Raw genomic sequence first — 19,987 nt, forward strand, 5'->3', positions numbered from 1 at the left:
TATCCGTGTTTGTGGGAGGGCTGGTTAATCTGTCTGGGTGTCGGTTTTTGTCGGGAATAAAGCCACCGAGGAGATTTTTTCCAAAACCCTTTCAACTGTGCGGCGTCAGACAAACTCATAGTTCACGCCTTTTCGTTGAAATTACACTTACAGTCATGCCTGGAATTGACAAATTGCCAATAGAGGAAACGCTGGAGGACAGTCCTCAGGTAAACACGTTAGCTTGGCTGGCTAGCGGACTAGCTGGCTGCCTTTGCGAATAAAAGCGCGTCTCCGTTTGAAAATGGCAGCTTTTCTAGGTTTTCAGTCGTCGCTGTCAGTCAGGAAATATGCTTAAAATACTTAGAATACAGCGCGTTTACAGAGAATGTCAGTATTTACTGTCTTAGGCTCCTGAATGGGAGGAAAAGCTGGTTGGTGTTGACATCAGTGCAGTGCACACCCTCAGTGTTTACAAGCAGAGACGGGCAGGCTAACGCGTTAGCTTTGCACTTCATGTAAACAGTGCCGCTGTCAAATGCTCGCAGATGCTGAAGGGCTTATTAAACAAGCGTTGTTTACCGAGAAATTTGTGAGCATGTCTGTTTTGGTTGTGAAAGAAAGCTGCAATATTTTGTTCCTTTCGGCTGCCTCGTTTTGGTATAAATTCCAGAGAGCTACTTTTATTATTTTTGTCAGTCTTGCCAAGCAAAACCCAGAACAACTGAATAGTCAAACTGATTTTTTAGCTTTTCGGCAGTTTCGTAAGTCCGTATCTTGGCGCAGATGCTGAATCACTGACTTCCCTTTTTTTGTCTTTGTTATCTTTCTTGGTTCACCATGATTGTGTTGTAGTTATCTGTTGTGAAAACTGAAGGCAAAGGGTAAACTCTAGGGGGGAAAATATATGTGTGTGTCCATATATATAAATATATATATATATATATATATATATATATATGCAAAATGCGAGTTCCATGAGGTGCTTCAGTGTAAAACAGGATTCACTGAACTGCTTTTTCAGTACGTGTTGGAAGTCAGGCTACAAATATAAATAAATATGTATAATTTTATGTTAAGTATAGGAGTAGATATATATTTAATTCCTTAATGATAATGCAGATTTGTTGTGACAGTAGCCATCACTGCTTCATACATTTTACCATACAGTCAATGCGTTTTACACCCAACACTGTACTGTCTTCATATTTTAAGCAATTTTGACAGGCTAGTAGAACTCTGCATGTGAGTCTATTGTAAGTGTCATGGTAGAGCAGGATTCAAGCTCAGGGCAGCAAAGCACTTAGTTATCTTATAATGCTACATTCTCACCTTTCTAATTATGACACTTATTCAGATAGAATTTATTGTGCATCCCTAGTTGAAATAATGACAAAATGGGAATTTTTTCACATCTGAATTGCAGCATTCTTATAGGATGCTCTGATACTTTGATAAGATGGTCTAACATGCCTAGTTTTGATCATTGACAGTGGTTTCCACAATGAGACTGAGGGTCTTATTGGTGATACAATTAAACTGTCTTGAACATTCATTTTCTCAGTGCTGTATTGAAAATGTTACCTCCTTTCTAAATTCATATTCTCTGTTTTCTTTCTAGACACGCTCTTTGCTTAGCGTGTTTGAGGAGGACACAGCTACAATATCTAGCTACTACAATCAGCTCTTCCAGGCCATGCATAGAATATATGATGCACAGGTAACAGAGCTGACAATTAGTAAGGCGGCTTTTTTTCAGCACAAATGTTCAGTAATACCCTGAGAGAGTTTTCAATTTCCTTTATTTTAAAATGCAGCTTATGTGGTTTACAGAATGAACTGAGTGCTGCCACACATCTAACTTCAAAGCTACTGAAGGAATACGAGAAACAGGTGACCACTCTTCAGTATCTGATGCGCTTCAGTTGACATTTGTGTGGACTGAAAGATTGCAGCTGCCAAATGTAACACCAATGTGTCCAAGACACTGTTGTAGCAGTATATAAAGTAAACGTTTGCATTCATTTTATCGTCCTTTATGCTTGAAACTGCATTACTCTTACAGCGCTTCCCTCTGGGTGGCGATGATGAAGTCATGAGCTCAACTTTGCAGCAGTTTGCCAAAGTCATCGATGAGGTGAGAACAGTGCTAATCTTCGAGCTCCATCTCATCCTGTGCAAATGTGTTTTGATATTTTTAAACTTGTTCATCACCCCTCTCTATCTCTCTTTTCTCCACAGCTCAGCTCCTGTCATGCAGTCCTGTCTACTCAGCTAGCAGATGCCATGATGTTTCCCATCACTCAGTTCAAAGAGAGGGACTTGAAAGGTGAGAGGGAGCTTATCTTGGAGCCTTGCCTGCCTCATATAAGTGCCTACACAGTCACCTGCTACTTTATTAGAAACCCCTATCTTGTAAGTCTGACTTTTCAAGGTGTGGTTAATACATGGTATGTGTTAGCCTTTGTCTGGGCCTTCATCATTTCTCAGTCTTTGACCACAGAGCCACTCTTAGCTGGATATTTTTGGGTGGTAGACCGCTTTTAGAAGCCCCAGCAATACCACTGTGTCTGATGCAGTTGTACCAGCAACACACACAGGGCACTGTGTAGAGGGTAGCTGATAAACTGCAGCAACAGATGGGCTACAATCTGTAATTGTACACCTTCATTATTGTGTTCGTAAGAGACCAGTCTCGCATCATGAAAAACCAGAAAATGCAACCAGCTTCTAAGACTGAGCTTTGGAGGTGTGGAAACAATATAATAAAAAAGCAAGCCTCTCAGAAAGAATGGAAGCTGTAATAAAGGTCAATGGGGAACACACTAAATACCTAAACATTTTGTATTATATTTAACTGTTGAGGATTCTGTGTAATTTTCTGTTAAATATGTTTCTGATTTTGTGACACCATAAAATGAATAACTTGAACTTCATCTCAGTTTTGACTGGAAATTAAATAAATGAAGTGTGGTCATTGACTTGCACAGCACTGTAAATAGTGAACCTCTTAGGTAAATAGAACTTGTTAAAGTGGCCATTGAGTGCAGGTACAGGACAGGGGTTTCTAATAAAGTGGACAGTCAGTGTTTGTCCTATTCACCTTTTTTTCTGCTGTTCTTTCCTAGAAATTCTCACCCTGAAGGAGGTGTTCCAGATATCCAGTGATGGTAAGAATCAGTTTTGAGTCATGTGGCAAAACATTTACTCAGGTACACTGGCAGTACTTTTTCATGGATATAGCACTCACTGTTCCTTTTTTAACGATCTCAGATCACGACACGGCCATCAACAGATACAGCCGGCTATCTAAAAAGAAAGAAAACGAGAAGGTGAGGTGTTCCCTTTCACATGACATGGGATGAATTATATGGTGCAAACTTGCTATAGTCTTATACTCTTTCCCCAAGTATCCTCTCACTCATTCTATTGGATCTGATTCAGGTGATCTCCTAATGTGCTCAATCATACACCTCAGCGATTGTCTTCATTTAATGAAACACATACTGAGAGTTGGCTCAGCCAGTGCCAGAGGAACATATGTTACACGGATTTGGTTGGCTTCAGTCTCAACTCCTTGTGTGGGACAGGAAATTACTCCAGATCTGATTTTGAGAAGAACAAAAAGGGATTGAGGAAATGGATTAAAGTGATAGTTCAGCAAGAAGTGAAATTTATACACCTTTCCCCAACTCGTAATGTAGTCGATCAGCCAAGATATGTTTGCTGTCTGAAGCTTGCTTTCCTGAGTTTTTCATTGGATTCATGAGGCTAATGTAACTAACAAGTAAGGAAAGCTTATACCACCAGTTAATGCTGTACAAACTGCATCAAGTTTATAAATAATCTCCAGGAGAATTGCTCATATGTTTACAACATATTACCTATAAAAATGCACAAAAGAACATAATTCATGATAATTTTCCTCTCTTTTCTTTAAATAAAAAATTTGATGTGGCATGTAAACTTTGTTAAAGTTTGAAACGTACCATTCATTCCCCAGTCAGTATACAGAAACTGAGCTGTAAATACAGCCCGTTTTGATCTCATCATTTTTGTGATGTCGGGAAAACCAACATATTAACATATATCTGCCTATTCACCTTACAGCAGTTTGTCCCTGCCTATTTACAGTGAAGTTAAAAGGAAACACTGGGCAAGCCATTGATTTACCAGTCTTGTTTAATTCTAAGGAATGAAAAAGTGGTTGAAAAATGATCATAAAAATGAATTATGACTGGTTTTGGTACATTAACACATAAAAAATCATAAATAAACATCAGAGGTAAAATCACGTACTAGAACAATGTAAGATATAGGTCCTCTAACACATACAGGAATATAAAAAATGCCAAGATGCGCAGAGTCAAATACAATCAAATACACAGTTATGCTAGAGATTGTTGTATACTTTGTACTCTGATAGTGAATGATAATGAGTGAGCACTGACAGTGACTGGCTTTGCATAACACTGTGTTTTGATTTTCAGACATGACTTAGCTAAAATGAAATGAAGTACTAATCCAAGGCAATATTATCAAATTCTATTATGAGAAACCTGCTCTAATTCCTACCTCTATAACAGGTAAAGGGTGAGGTGATGGAAGATGTCTACACTTCCAGGAAAAAGCAGCACCAGACCATGATGCACTATTTCTCAGCACTTAATACACTGCAATACAAGAAGAAGATTGCCCTGTTGGAGCCACTGCTGGGGTACATGCAGGCACAGGTAAGGATAACAGGGTTTCTGCCTCTTCTAGCTTCTGAATGTTGGTTTGAATTCAGCTAGTGTTTGGAGACAGCTGTCACAAAGCTTAACCAGAGATCTGTTTGAATGTTCATGTTTCATGCTTTTCTTTATCTTTATTAGATCAGTTTCTTCAAGCTTGGATCAGAGAACCTAACACAGCAATGGGAAGACTTTCTCACTAACATTGGGACCAGTGTACAGAAGTAGGTTTTATGATTTGTCCTGCATACTAGCATGCATCGCTTTTCATGTTATCTCCTGGTAGTAGTATTTGTCTCTTCCCCAGTTGTTGCATATTATTTAGCATCTCCTAGAATTAAGAGAACTAGACATAGTTTGCTTATGCAGGTTCATGTCAATATCAGATTATATGACATACATGACTGCTTCTTTACAATGTTGACTTTAACTTTAGGTCACATGAGAATTATAATTTTCTCTTTTAATGTTTAACTAAAGGCAGTGGTGATAAGTAGGTCTGCAAGCTCTTGTGTGTTGGAGCGCTTGTACACTGTTTGCCTTTATGCAAAGAGTAGCTCCGCTGTTTGTGTTGGACTGAGTATCAAGAGTGGTTATCAACATGCGCACAAATGTGTGTTTGCAGTGTCCGCAGGGAGATGGACAGTGAAGTGGACGTAATGCAGCAGACCATACAGGATCTGGAGCAGGCCAGTGACCTGTTATATATGCCAGACCCCGACCCCAATAAGATCCCCATCAACCGCAACCTGACCCGCAAGGCTGGCTACCTCAACACCCGCAAGTACGGGTGCTATAATGCTGGTTTATACACGCTTCAGAATACGTTCAGAAATAATATTTCTGCTGAAATAAAAGCATTATGAAGACCTGTATTGGTCTGTAGCTGATGAATACAAGCAGAACCTGACCGATATATTGTTTCTCTGATAAAATTGGCAAATATTGTAGTTTTGGTTCATTGGCATCAGTTGGATTTTTCACCAAGAAAGCACAAATAATGTCTCTTTAAATGCAATATAAGAAAAAAAAACAAACATATTGTCAGGTGTCCTCCTTACAATGGGTATCAGTATCAGTGACAAAATTTCTTACTAACTAACATTATGCCATGTTTCTTACGTTATGTCTCCTGTTCAGTAAAACAGGGTTGGTGTCGTCCACCTGGGACCGGCAGTATTTCTTCACCCAGGGAGGCAACCTCATGAGCCAATCCCGAGGAGATGTTGCAGGAGGGTTGGTCATGGACATAGACAACTGTTCCGTCATGGCAGTAGACTGTGAGGACCGGCGCTTCTGCTTCCAGATCTCTGCCTTTGATGGCAAAAAGTATGTTTGTTAACATCAGTGCTTGGGTCACATATTAGAAAATCTATATGTGCTTTTTCTCTCCAAAAGGGATTATCAAAAGCTCCAGTTTCATTCATGTAGTTTTACTGGCATCCTTTAAGTAATGGATTTGTAGATCTCGAATAAGAACCTTACATAAGAACATTCATTAAATTCATTGTACACTGGGGAATTACGTTAACGGATCGTAGTCCTGTTGTCTCTGAATCTGAAGTGTTCCTGGAGGTTATTTTTTTAACAATGGCTTAGTTTACAAACTGGATGAACAATTCACGCATCCTTTCTGAGCTCAAGTGCTGAGCAGTGACTCATTTCTAGTCACTTGCTCTACAAAAGCCCCATTCAGTACTTATTCTGTGCTGTAATTTCGTCTCTTCACCACAGGGTTGCTATTTTGCAAGCAGAAAGCAGGAAGGACTGTGAAGAGGTAGTGGAACTTCTACAATTAAATGCTTAATTTTCCATATTTGAGAATAAAAAATTACTACAAATTTCACATATGATCTTTTCTTTCAGTGGATTGCAACAATAAATAACATCTCAAAGAGGATATACCTTAGTGAGAACCCTGAGGTACGTCTAAGATTAAAACTGTACAGTTACTCTGTTTTGCAAGTTGTATGACAAGACTGAAATGCATCCATCGCACAGGCTTCCTAGACATGTATTGAGCCTAATCTTGGATTAAATTACAGTGGTAATGGAGAATTACCATTGTTTTTTTGTTTTTTTTAATCTATGCTTAGGCTTAATCTGGGCCTAATAAATTACACCATTATACTTAATTTCAGTAGATAAAATGCTGTATAATGGAAACATTTCTTTCCTGTTTATAGGAAACTGCTGCCAGAGTCAACCAGTCTGCTCTGGAGGCCGTGACGCCTTCCCCTTCATTCCAGCAGCGGCATGAGAGTTTTAGACCCAGCACGTTAGTATCTACCCTGCTGCACAAGCTGATATGGTTACATGGTTTTGTTCTCAAATCAGACCAGACTTCCTATTCCTTAGTAAGGAAATAATGGTGATTTGATACTGATGGTTCTAGGCAAGGGCGACCCAGAGCTGGCCGGACCAGCAGCCAGAGCTCAGCAGGTTCTGAGTCTCCAGCTCTCTCTTCCCTCTCTCTGGACTCTCTGGTGGCTCCAGACACCCCCATCCAGTTTGATATAATCTCACCAGTCAGTGAGGAGTATGCAACCCAGGCAAAAAGTGCCAGCCAGGGCAGGTCAGTAGCTTTATATTTGAAAAGTTGCCAAGTCATGAGAGTTTTAATAACAAGCAAAGATTTCTTTCAAAAGTGATTTTAGACTTCCAAATTCTGTGAGTGATAAAAATTTTCTGTTGTATGTACTTTTCTTTTCTTTTGCTGTAACAAATGTGTAACAACATTTGTATCATTTTTTGACATGGGGCAAATGTAAAAAGGTTGGCATTGCAGACTCATCCGTCAAAACAGAATGTTAACCGTAACTACATGTAATTACTTAAGTAACTAACGATGAGATTAGTTATCTAATTGTGTAATTATATTTAAATAATTACATAATGCAAATCAAATACATAACAAAATCACAATAATAACTCTAGGGATTTCTAAGGATTAAGCACTTATGGTTTGGCAACAGGTCTCAAAAGTTAAGCTGTCCTCTTCACACCCAGGTCCTTCCTCAGATCACAAGTCTCCAAGGATCACAGAGTTAAACTATTTTGCGTTCACTACTGAAATAATAGCTTTGCTTTTTTGTACTTTTCTTGAAAGAAGGACCAACCCATTTGGGGAGTCTGGAGAGTCGCATTCTGGAGATAGTGAAGGTACGTGTTCCATAAAGACTTTAATCTCTTGTAGAAGGCAATTAAAGATTGTGTGCTTATTCCATGCCTGTCATGAGCCCAAATATCTGAGTTTAAAACATAACTCACTGATTTTCCAGAGTCCATCTTGCATCAGCTCTTCATTGTGCGCTTCCTGGGATCCATGGAAGTGAAGGCCACAGAGAATGCAGATGTAATCTACGAGACTATGAGGCAGATCCTGGCTGCCCGAGCCATCCACAATATCTTCAGGATGACTGAGTCCCACCTGCTTGTTACCTGTGACTGTCTGAAGTAAGATGTAGCCCTCAAATTCAATGTGTAAAGCAGCTCAGTATATTGTTACTGTTCTTCACTGCTTACTGGTAGTGTTCCTTTTTCTGTGTTATCAAGAGTGAATTGTGTCAATGTTGTGTCCATGTTGCTTAACATGTTCTGTAAACCTATTGTTTTTTTAGGCTCATTGACCCACAAACACAAGTCACAAGATTAAGGGTAGGTTTGATTATAAACCGTACAGCTTTTTTCTTGGGCTGTCCATATATGGGTCCTCCATAAGGACACTGGGCCCATAATGAAGCTTTGTTGATGTAGATCATTATTTATGAGCTGATCCTAGATCAGAATTCATATTCTAAATAAAATATGAAGCATGATACAAATACTCAACAGCTCTCTTCCACTATCTGCAGTTCCCTCTCTCCAGCGTGGTACTGTGTGCATCTCATCAGGAGAACAAGCGGCTGTTTGGCTTTGTGCTGCAGACAGCCGGAGGCCGGGTAGACGGGCGCCCAGTCACTGTCTGCTATATTTTCGAGTCCAATAATGATGGGGAGAAGGTACAAATAAAACAGTCTGAGGCATATGCATGATCTGTATTATGTGTATGCAGATGCATATGTGTAAACAGCATTATGATGAATCTTGCATATGAATGTACAGAAAGGACATTCCACATGTAATCCTGATCACACATATTTATACACATTTATAACATGGAAATTTGGACCGAATCTGGATTAACATTAGAGAGAAATATAACATTTATTTATGTACGGTAGCCCTGCCCCTAGAGGTCTATGGCGCTGCAGACTTTAGTTCCAGGCCTAATCTCACCCACCTGGTCTGACTAATCAAGGCCTTCATTAGCATTTGAATATTACGGCCAGGTGTGTTGGAACTAAACTTTAGATTGAGTAGGCTGAATTGAACAGTTTACATATAATTTAGCTCTGAAACATTGTTATGGGTTTAAGAACTAGTTTGTACACAGTTGCTCTCAGAAAGAATTTGACATTTTGAATATAACATGAATTTTAACTTGCACACGTTCAAGCCATACAATAAGGTCCCAGTGTCTGTTATCAGCTTAAGTTGCCTTTTTCCCTTTTCAGATCTGTGATAGTGTAGGACTGGCAAAACAGATAGCCCTCCACTCAGAAATGGTAAGAGCCTTTTTAGTCTTACATCATGACTATTAACCCCCGGAAAACGGGGAAAATACTCTTATGACTCTTTCTGCCTCGGAAAATGTATATAACTTTTATATGTATATTATATGTATATATAAATTTCAGTGTAGAGTGTTATAGAAAATCTTGGTGATGCATTCTTGTTCTTATGAACCTGCTGTGTTTCTTGACAGGATCGCAAAGCCACACAGAAGCAGAGGGAGATGGACAAGGCCAAGGAGAAGCAACAAGAGGAGCTGAATAAACAGAAACAGATCGAAAAGGTACAGTGAAATTTAGATGGTGGTTTGAAGGTAACGCACCATATAGACATTCAAAGTGTAGGCTGTTAGAATATTTGAAATGTAAGCCTGGGCAATAAACAATATTTACTGTTAACATGATCATTTCAGTCACAGTATGTCATAGTACACTTTTCTGATCATACCATGGATATGTTTACTACTTTAACACTTACCAAATGCATGTTGATTACAAAGACAGAATAATTAGGCCTGGTTAATTGGATTTAGTGCAACACAGTATGTGCAATGTTGAATACAAATCAATTTTATTTTTAGTTTGATCAGTTATCAGGAAAATAATATCATATTGTGTATCATGAAAACTTATTGTCTATTGTGATAGTACATTGTTGCCATATCGCCCACCTGTACTGGAACTGTAATTAACACTTTCCTTGTAGACCATGTTTTGAGACTGGAGCTCAACTGTAACAATTTATGTTAGTCATCCTCTAGTTCTTCATCAGTGGTCAGTTCCTGATGTTCCAAAGCCACTCTTATCTGGATATTCTTTGGTGATGGACCACTCTCAGCTAAGCAGTGTCATTGACGTGTAGACATGTCTAACACACCAGTATTGTAACAGCACCACACATGCTACCATGTCAGTGTTAGTACTGTGCTAAGAATGATCCACCACCCAAATAATTTTTGGACAACAGCAGTCCTGTGGTCAGAAACTGACCAATGATGAATGAGGTTGAGGGATGGCAATGCATTTTGCAGCAACAAATGTCTGTAATTGTACACATTGTACTTTATAATGATCTAAAATGTAGATGGAGCTCATACAGTGGCCAGTGACAGTGAAACTGGACAGTGAGTGTATATAGACTATTACTTTATTCCAACAATAATATACTGCTAACATTGCACTCTTGTTATTTTAAACATTCACTCACTGGCCAACTTGTTGGGCACACCTGTATGTGTTAGTCCTCCTTTATCCCATTTATGAATGGTCAGGACCCCTACAGGACCACCACTAAGCAGGGATTATTTAAATGGTGGATTGTTCTCAGCACTGCAGTCACTCTTACGTGGGAGTGACATGTTAATGTGTGTTGCGCTGGTAGGAGTGGAATTTTGAACAGTGTATCCACTCAGTGTCCACTCTATTAAACATGTCTACCTTGTTGCTCCAGCTTGTAGATGTAAAGTTAGTGACTGCAGCTCATCTGTTGCTGCTCAGATTGTGTTGGTCATTCTCTAATCCTTCATCAGTGGACAGTTTCTGGCCACAGGACGCTGTTGGTGGGATACTTTTGGTTGGCTGACTGTTCTCAGTCCAGCAGTGACACTGAGCTTTTTAAAAAGTCCATCCACTAATATTTCACTACCACGTCAGCGCAGAGAATGATCCAGCCCCCAAATAATACCTCTGGTAGTCCTGTGGGGTCCTGACCTCTGTAGAACAGGGTAAAAGGGGCACCTTTATGGTGCAATCTAATAAAATGGACAATGAATGTAAATATAAGATAGCTGTACCTAATAAATAGGTCAGTTAATGTATTTCTGCCATTAATGCTCATGTCAGTACATATTTATAAATTGTTACACTCCATGCTTGTAGGATCTTGAGGAACAAAGCCGTCTGATAGCTGCCTCCAGCCGGCCAAACCCTCCAGCTGCTGACGGACAGTTCCTAGTCCTTAGCAACAGCCAATCAGAGGACAGCGATGCTGGGGAGGAAGGGCGGAAGAGGGGCGAATCAGAGGCTTGACAGAAAGGAGCAGGAAAATAAAGTTGATCTCTATGTGAGTTCAGCTTTTTTCACAAAAAAAAACTTAACAGCAGGTCTTAACAGCGTTTCCTTCAGGGCTTTCCTGATTCACTAAAGGAAATGAGATTTGCAAGATGACTGCAGAAATATTAAAGAAGACACATAAATACAGGAATGAGGAGTCAAAATCGTTTTACATGCAGACGGATTGGGAGAGTCTCCTGGGAGCTTGTGTTTAATTTGTAAGAATCATGTATTTTGTACTGTTTACGTTACTGAATTATATCTAAAACACACTTTGAGTTCTTTTCGTGTGTGTGTGTTTGCGTGTGTGTGTGTGTGTGTGTGGGTATAAATTGGTGCACTACATTGTAATACTAAAAGCTTAAGAGATGAATGGATGGATGTATGCAATGATTTTTTTTCCTGAAGAAATTACACATGTGAATAACAAACATTTATAACGGACTTGTATTAATACTGTATATTTTACATTTGTTGTCATATGCTCTAACAGGCTTGCATGTGCTTCAAGTCATATCATGTAGATCCGTAACTGAACTGTAACAAGTATTGACATTTTCCATTTACGGTCATCTATGTAGAAGGATTTTGGCACTGTGGGCGTGGTTTTGTTGACGTAGTCAATCATCTGTGTCTCTTTTTTTCTCCCTCAAATAACAAAACGCCGAAACGCACTTGATTTGTTTAAATAAGACTGCCAAAAATTCTCTGATTAAGCATTTTAGGCAGATGATTTTTAGGAAGATTGTGATCAACATAGATACGTATTTACGTAGATTACATATGATTTAAAACTGCTAGCTTTTTTTAGCAGTTAAAAATAGAAAGGCATTGTTTCCGTTCAGCTTCAAAACATGGCATGTGGTATAGTTTATTTTAAAAATGAGCATTAGCTCATATGATTGTTATTATTATTTTATATTCTTGTTTTTTGAGCCGCAGACGACTTGTCAGTTGGCAACGATACTGTCGGAGTAGCAGAACTAGGCATGCATTGTCTACACTTTGGCCATTTTGCAGCTTGAGTATGAGGGCGTAGGCCAGAAAACGTGCGAGTTATTCAATGAAACTATTTTATAATTTGGCCTGTTTGACCACCTGCCTTAACCCTTTAACACTATCCTTTATAATGATCATACTGTATTGATGCCAATGTCATGGAAGCACCTCTTACATTTAAATATGAGGAGTCTGAACCAAGTCTGTTTTGGTTTTGTGTCATTTATTTACTAATTCTGACTTTGAGTGAAATGGTTTGTCCTGTGTAAATGTGTTTCTTTAAGAATTATCACTGACTTTTCTCCTGAAGCACACCTGAGCTGTGTAACGCCCATTTGAAATGACTGTTAATTCTTATTGGCATATAAACAGAACTGGCCCAGTGAAAGCTGGTCTATAATGAATTATGTCCTTAATAGTATGATTTGCTACATGTTTTATGTTCTAATGATGGAGAAGGTGTTTCTTTTGAATTGTGATTAGCTGCACACAAATGACATTTGTCAAATATATTTCAGATGGATGCCACTTTGAGATGTGTCATATTTTTTTGTCCAGATCATGATGGTTTCAAATATATCAGCCCTCTAGTGAACATATTTAATTTTCCACAACAATTGAGCCAAATGTCTGTGGTTTTGGATAATGAATAAACAGATGTAAGAAACATTAAACCTATTAATTGTAGGAGATAATTACACCTAATACTTGCAATGTGGTAATATTTACAAAGAATGAATGGTTACAAACAGATCATCTATAAAGACGTGCAGAGTAACCTTGCTGATTTTCTGAACCAGTAAAAAAAAAATCCACTGACTGTTCAAAATGCATAATTCAACAGAAATTCAACAGTGTCAAGTTTTTCAGAGTGGTTTGATGAGAACTTGTTCATTGTAGAAAAAATCTTTCTGATTTATTTATAACAGTGGTGATGGGAACCAAAGGTTGCAATGTCTACTATTCAACTATAGCCATTTTATTTACTATCTAGGCAAAATAGTAGTAAAAATACTATACTTCCCATACTAAGCCCTGCACATACCTCTCTGCCAAGAATGCATTTCATTTAATGACTTTCTGAGGCACACACGCTTCAGACGTCTGATTCCTATCATCACCGCTGTGTACAATTCTGACTCTGTAAGTTTCTCTAGAACAGCATCTCAAATCAAACCACTCTGAAAGACTTTGCTTACATCTACACCATTTAATTATGCTGAAATGTTGAAAAGCTGGTGGAATTCCCCTTTAAGTCTGGAAAAGCTTTGTGATTTGTAATCACTACTGGCAGTAAGTTATTATTGATTTTACATTAACTTTGATCACAGAGTCATGGTGTCCATATCAGGTTTCGGCATTGTTCATAAATAATTCCACAGATTTTTCAAAATTTCTGTAGAACTCAGTCATTAAGATGTGAGCAAAATAAAGTACTTAAAGTGGTTTGATGTGAAATTATTGATTTTAGAAAAACTTCCCAGCTTAGTTTTCTTTACGGTGGTGCTGATAGGAGCCAGGGGTCACAATGCCTACAACGCAAATATAGCCATTTTATTTACTATCCAAACCCACCAGTCAACCTACAGTGTCTTGTGAGTTTTTATATGTGAGGTAATGATAGTAAAATAGTGGCAACTCTGAAAACGTTAGAGGACTATTTTGACTCACAACACCCTACATGTACCCCTCCGCCATGAATCGCTTTTTAAAATGTATGTTTTGGGCCGAAACTTTAGTAAAACAATTCGTCAGACATCAGGGCAGCGTATTTAACTATAACCCCATTTCCAAAAAAGTCAGGAAAAAACTAAATGCAATGATGTGCAAATCATTGAAGCTATATTTCATTGAAATAGCACAAAGGGCGTATTGTGCTATTTATATTCAAATAAATGGGCATATATTTTTCAAAAATAATTACATTTCTCAGTTTCAACATTTGATTTGTTGTCTTTGTACTATTTTCAACGAAACGTAGCGTTTAAATGATCTGCACATCATTGCATTTTGTTTTTATTTACATTTTGCACAGCGTCCCAACTTTTTTGGAAATGGGGTTGTAAATAATTCAATAACTTTCTGTGAGGGAGCTTTTAAACGCTTCAAGCATCTGGTTCCTATCACCGCCACTGTAAACAATTCTGACAAACCACTGTGAATGACTTTGTTTACATCTTAACCGTTTGATTATGCACAAATTTTAAAAAAATCGGTGGATTTCCCCTTTAAGTACTGTTATGGTATTAACACCTATGGCAGGTACTGAATGGAATCCCGTAGAATGCTGTTGAATTTGAACACTGCAAACTTAAAACTTACTCAATTTGCTAATATTAGTTGAAGTTAACCTGAAGTTTAAGCGTAGTTAAGTGTTAGTTTAAGCGTGATTTGACTCATAATAGCCTCTTTTTATTGTACTCTGTAGCCATTTCCATCTAAAGCCTAATTGGCCTGCATTCGGTTTGCATTTAAACAGCTGTAATTAGTCAGACTTTGCATGACAAAAAAAGTGCAGCGCTTCGTGCACTGAGCCCAAATCTGTGCGAGAGCGAGGCGTAAGCAAATAAACAACAAACAAATAACTTATTTACTTAGAGAGAATGGGAAAAGTGATCAGGCGAGTCAGTGGCACTCGCCGAAGTCCTATTGTGTGATTTGTATGGACCCAGCCATCCCTGTGCATGACAAGAGGAGGGAATATTCAGGAGGATTAACTTTAATAGCCTTAACCCCGTCTTTTATTATCATTATTATTAATTATTATTATTTTAAACGAGATTACGCGCTAGCTGACTGCTCCCCCACAATGCTCTCCGCTCGGCTGAAGGAAATGAGAGGATTTGGTGGGAATGGAGCTCATTTTCTACCTGATGGGTAAAAATAAAGAGCCGGTTTTGTCTCTGAATGCGGGTTTTGAATGACTCCGTGTCCCTGCTAGGGGTCCTGGGTGGCTGCGGCTTCGTTTTTACACGGGATTACCTGTAAAGCCCCTCAGCTCCATTCACACGCAGGGCTGGTTTAGTTTAATTAGCGCGGGGTGTTAATCCCGCAGGTTGGGCTTTAAAAGGCTCCGGCTCCGGGCAGCAGGTCAGACTGACCGCATTCACTCTCACACACACACATGGCGGCTCACCGCTCAGGACCCTCGGCCTTCACCATCGCCAGCATCCTGGGGCTGAGCAGACCAGAGCAGAGGAGCAACATGAGCATCCCGTACCGACCGTGGGCAGGTAGGCAGCACGGCTAGCACCGCTCTGCAGTGCTGAAAAGACTCTTACACTGCATAAAATTAAAAGTCAGCTCAACCTAAAGAGGCACTTTTTTCTGAAATAATTCTGCATAATTAAATGGTTGAGATGTAAACAAAGTCATTCAGAGTGGTTTGGTTTGAAATAATCCGTTCTAGAGAAACTTACAGTCAGAACTGTTTACAGTGGTGGTGATAGGAGCCAGACGTCCACCTCTAAAAGCCCCCTTACAGAAAGGTCTTACATAAAATTGTTATATATTTGCTGCCTGATGTCTGACACATTGCTTTATGAGATTTCTGTGATCATTTTGGCTTAAAATGTATTTTAATCCATTCATGGCGGAGGGTCACATGCAATGCATTGTAAGGCAAAATAGTCACCAAAGAAGAGTTACCACTATTTTACCATCATCAACATTACATATGAAAACTCACAAGACATTGTAGGTTCACTGGTGATTTTGGATAGTAATTAAAATGGCTGTATTTGTGTTGTAGACATGGTGACCCCTGGTTCCTATCACCACCACTGTAAAGATATCTGAGTGTAAATTTCTCTACAGTTAACTATTTCGCATCAAACCACTCTGAATGACTTTGTTACATCTCAGTGACTGAATTATTCTGAAATTTTGAAAAAGTTATGGAATTCCTCTTTAAAATTAAGTCAATCTTCTGCTTAGCTTTTTCCCCTCAGCTTAGTTTTGCAAACAATTAAAAGCTCTTCTCATTGTGCAATCTCTAAATTCATCACTTAAGAGTGGGGCGACCGTCTAACTGCCTGATTAGTCACAATGTAGAAGTTGAAAAAATGGAGAAAAAGCTAGGCAGAAGACTAAAGAAGGTTTTAAAATTTCACCTTGACCTATTAATATTTTACAGTGTAGTGATGAGTGAACTCATTTAATGATGGCTGAACTTATATGATGTCTTGACACTACAGTGTCAACTGTACAGAATTACAGAACAAGCTTTGTGGAATTTTTCTTTATCTAGGGTTAGATATAATTGTTGGACGTAATTGTGTTAATTAGCATTGAATTAGCTGAATACCTGAAATGGTTAATTCATTGGTTAATTTAACTCTTTTAATGTTTTAACTCTTATACTACTGTATTAACACAGTGCTGAAATCCTGTAATCCTGTAATTCAATTCCTGTACTGCTGTGAAATGCCTGGTTTTGTGGACATGGATTAAGCTTGGTCCAGGACTAAATTGTAATGTGAATGGTGTTTTACCAATAAAAAGCCTTTTTGGTCAAGGATTAAACTTAATCTGAGTCTGGGAAACCGGCCCTTAAACTGCTTAATTGCGCTGTTGGGTTGAACTGTTAGTGTGCTGTTAAGTCTTTACAGTGCTGAATGAGCAGCTATAGTTTTCAGTTACCTCCTACAGTGTTGAATTAACTGTCGATGTGCTCCATTAATTCTCATAGTGTTTAGCTGACTCTTAGGCCAGAACTGGCCCTGTTTAGGCCTAAATTAAATCTAATTCTAGACTAAAAATAAATTTCAATGGTGATTCCCCACTGGCACTTCAGCTGGACCATAGAACACACACAGTGTTGAATTAACTCACTTAATTCACACTTAATACTTACAGTGTCATTTTTACCAGACCCAGATTAAGTCAACAACTATGATTCACCTGTGATTCACCACTGGCACTGCAACTTAGTCTAAGACTAGTCCTAATTCATGTCCAGGAGGCCTGACCACAGTTTTTAATTCACTCCTACAGTGTCCATTTGTGTCACTTTGGACTTTTATATGTAGATGTTTATTGAGCACTGGGGATTTTGCTGTGTACTGTAGGTGTAGACGAAGCTTTTGAACTATATTAGCATAAACTTCTCACTGACATGTGATTCAATTCCTTCAGACGTGCCATCAACACAGAACTGTCACACTGTAACGGCTGACGGGTCACTGGATGTGGCAGCTGAGGAGGAGAAAAGCGCAATCACAGCTCCAGTGGAAAGCTGCAGACGAACCCTCAACTGGTATATAGGACGCAGGCCACGCACGGCTTTCTCCAGCCTACAGGTACATGCAGTAGAAGTGAATAAGATTTATGTGTTTTGAGCATATCTGTGTGTAATTCTGTATTTTTGGCAATATTGAAAAAGCCTAGTTCTTTCAACCTTACATACCCTACATCAATGATATCTGTTTTCCTGCGTTTCATTACTCATTCTCATCTTTTAATTGCGGTATCTAGATTGAGATTCTTGAGAGTGTGTTTCAAGTGAACTCCTACCCTGGAATTGATCTGCGGGAGGAACTTGCTCAGAAACTGCATCTCGATGAAGACAGAATACAGGTACAGAGAAACACCACAGTCTGAGGAAGCGTGCTGATAAATTTCAGTCTCATTCTGTATTTGGGGCTCGCTGGTTGATTTTGATTTGAGACTGAAACAGAGGGTCTGCAGTTCAGCCTTTTTCATGCTGCATTTAAAGGAAAGAAAGAGAAAATCTGTAACTGTTGGCTCTGTTATTAATAGGGATATTAAATGCATCAGTGCATTGGGATGCACCAGTTCACAGGATGGTTGGGCCTATACAATTCACACAATAGCACTTTGGCGAGTGCCACTGACCCATCTGACCACTTTGCCCGTTCTCTAAGTAAATAAGTTGTTTGTTTGTTATGATGCACCAATTAAAAAACAATGTTTTATATTAAAAAACAACCAGACAAAAGAAACCTGACAGACATAAAATGACTTTTATATTTTTATTACTTCATACTGCACAATGACATCGGAATCGTATCTGTATCAGCAGATAATTGCTTAGAGAATTAATGAACATTTGGATTTGACCAATAATTCAAACTGATATTTGATGATGTAATTATTGTTTAATATATTGTATAACTATGAATATTTATGTATTGACATCAGCAGATATAACTTTCTGTTAGAGCTTCAATGATGAACTTTTGAGTAGAAAATAATGTATTATTAATAGAACAAAAGTATGTGCTCATGTCTTTGACCAAAATAATTCTCAAAAATGAATCATGAATGGTTTAAAATGACTCCACTAACAGTTATTAGATCATAAACTCCTTCCAAATCAATAATATGCAGTCAAAACCCCAAATTTCACAAGTGAGCTGTTATATCTGGTAAAGCTCACAGGTTCCATGCTGACTGAAGGATAAGTAACCAGCAAGATCTGAGGTTTAACAGTGTAGATTAATATGGGCTCAATATTTGGCAAGCAACAGGCCACTGTTGCCCTTTTTATTGAAATGTTATAAGTGTTTATTAACAATTAACAAAAGGTGTTATGACCTAATTAATAACCATTAGCAAACCCATTTTAAGCCATTCACAAACCCTTTGAGGATAGTCTTATTGTAAAGTGTTACTAAGTTTGATGTGTAGCTTAAAGCTGTTAAATATTAATGTGTGACAATCCACAAACTGAAGGATGGTAAATCACTAGACATGATTTAGTTTATATGACCTGTCGAATTCAGAAGTAAACGCAGTGATGTTTTCCTCTGTCTCCTGTCAGATCTGGTTCCAGAACAGAAGAGCGAAGCTGAAGCGATCACATCGAGAGTCACAGTTCCTCATGGTGAAAAAAGTCATCACTGGGCTCCAAGGCAGAGATCAACAGTGACTATAATAGCTCCCCTCATTACTGTTCCTTATAATATTGTAATATATTCTATTGTGACTCCTTCGGTCTGCAAAGTGGTGTATTTAAAATTGTTTGTCTTAATAACTTAAGTGCTTCTTTTTGTTTTGTGGATTAATAAAGCAGCTAATTATTAAAGAAATACATGGTTTTGACATCACACTTTGAGTGTGGCAATTCTGTGGACTTCACAGTTGGCCTTTCCCTAAAGCTTAATTCCATAAGCACTTAACATTAGATAAAGAGCTTCACGAGAATCCAATTTGCTCTCTCTATAATTGAGGGTGATTATGAGAGACAAAGAAGCTGCTATAGAGGGAAGAAGCTGTACTGTGAAGAACAGCAGCAGGGAAACAAAGTTTACTCCCAAGCATCTAAGTATCCAGACAGCAGTTCTAATTCAGCTACTTTCAAATGAACCCATTGCTGATGCAGGTATGCGTGTTGTGCACACATCTTGTATAATCTCCCCAGAATAGCATTGACCAATAGAATGGGATGCTCTGGAGCAGCCACACATAAGGCCACCATAAGAATGCTAAATTCTCAGCATCAGCTAAAGGAGTGTAAAGTCCTCCCCAGCATTGAGCTGTGGAGCAGTGGGACTGCATTCTCTGGAGTGATGGAGCTCCATCCAGTACCTTTGGGATGAGTTTGTGATCCAGAGCTAACCATCCAACATCAGTACTAGACCTCATAAA

The 19,987-nt window shown here is 38.7% G+C and overlaps 2 protein-coding genes across 3 annotated transcripts; both read left to right on the plus strand.

The window, feature by feature from the left end:
* appl1 (adaptor protein, phosphotyrosine interaction, PH domain and leucine zipper containing 1) lies at positions 1-12,910 on the plus strand. 2 transcript variants are annotated; one of them, XM_036559391.1, is made up of 22 exons: positions 1-209; positions 1,601-1,699; positions 1,813-1,872; positions 2,045-2,116; positions 2,221-2,308; positions 3,108-3,149; positions 3,253-3,311; positions 4,566-4,712; positions 4,854-4,936; positions 5,338-5,496; positions 5,853-6,041; positions 6,447-6,489; positions 6,579-6,635; positions 6,899-6,990; positions 7,108-7,287; positions 7,822-7,874; positions 7,994-8,168; positions 8,333-8,369; positions 8,567-8,713; positions 9,269-9,319; positions 9,520-9,609; positions 11,204-12,910. In XM_036559391.1, the coding sequence occupies exons 1-22, from the start codon at positions 156-158 to the stop codon at positions 11,351-11,353; spliced, it is 2,127 nt and encodes a 708-aa protein (XP_036415284.1). In that variant the 5' UTR covers positions 1-155; the 3' UTR covers positions 11,354-12,910. The 2 variants fall into 2 exon arrangements, with proteins under 2 accessions (XP_036415284.1, XP_036415285.1); XM_036559392.1 differs by having other exon boundaries at positions 7,825-7,874.
* A 2,590-nt stretch (positions 12,911-15,500) lies between these two features.
* hesx1 (HESX homeobox 1) lies at positions 15,501-19,343 on the plus strand. The gene is made up of 4 exons (XM_036559965.1): positions 15,501-15,609; positions 17,513-17,676; positions 17,852-17,953; positions 19,161-19,343. The coding sequence occupies exons 1-4, from the start codon at positions 15,501-15,503 to the stop codon at positions 19,266-19,268; spliced, it is 483 nt and encodes a 160-aa protein (XP_036415858.1). The 3' UTR covers positions 19,269-19,343.
* The last annotated feature ends 644 nt before the right edge of the window (positions 19,344-19,987 follow it).

This window comes from Colossoma macropomum, unplaced genomic scaffold (genome assembly GCF_904425465.1).
Source record: "Colossoma macropomum unplaced genomic scaffold, Colossoma_macropomum, whole genome shotgun sequence".
NCBI classification, from domain to species: domain Eukaryota; kingdom Metazoa; phylum Chordata; class Actinopteri; order Characiformes; family Serrasalmidae; genus Colossoma; species Colossoma macropomum.

Excerpts from the sequence above, each read along its gene's own strand:
- hesx1 (XM_036559965.1), top strand. The coding sequence starts at position 15,501 with ATGGCGGCTCACCGCTCAGGACCCTCGGCCTTCACCATCGCCAGCATC. Across the intron at positions 15,610-17,512 it reads CCCGTACCGACCGTGGGCAG|ACGTGCCATCAACACAGAAC; the intron begins GTAGGCAGCACG and ends CAATTCCTTCAG. Across the intron at positions 17,677-17,851 it reads CGGCTTTCTCCAGCCTACAG|ATTGAGATTCTTGAGAGTGT; the intron begins GTACATGCAGTA and ends TGCGGTATCTAG.
- appl1 (XM_036559391.1), top strand. The coding sequence starts at position 156 with ATGCCTGGAATTGACAAATTGCCAATAGAGGAAACGCTGGAGGACAGT. Across the intron at positions 8,169-8,332 it reads GTTACCTGTGACTGTCTGAA|GCTCATTGACCCACAAACAC; the intron begins GTAAGATGTAGC and ends TTGTTTTTTTAG. Across the intron at positions 9,610-11,203 it reads AACAGAAACAGATCGAAAAG|GATCTTGAGGAACAAAGCCG; the intron begins GTACAGTGAAAT and ends CCATGCTTGTAG.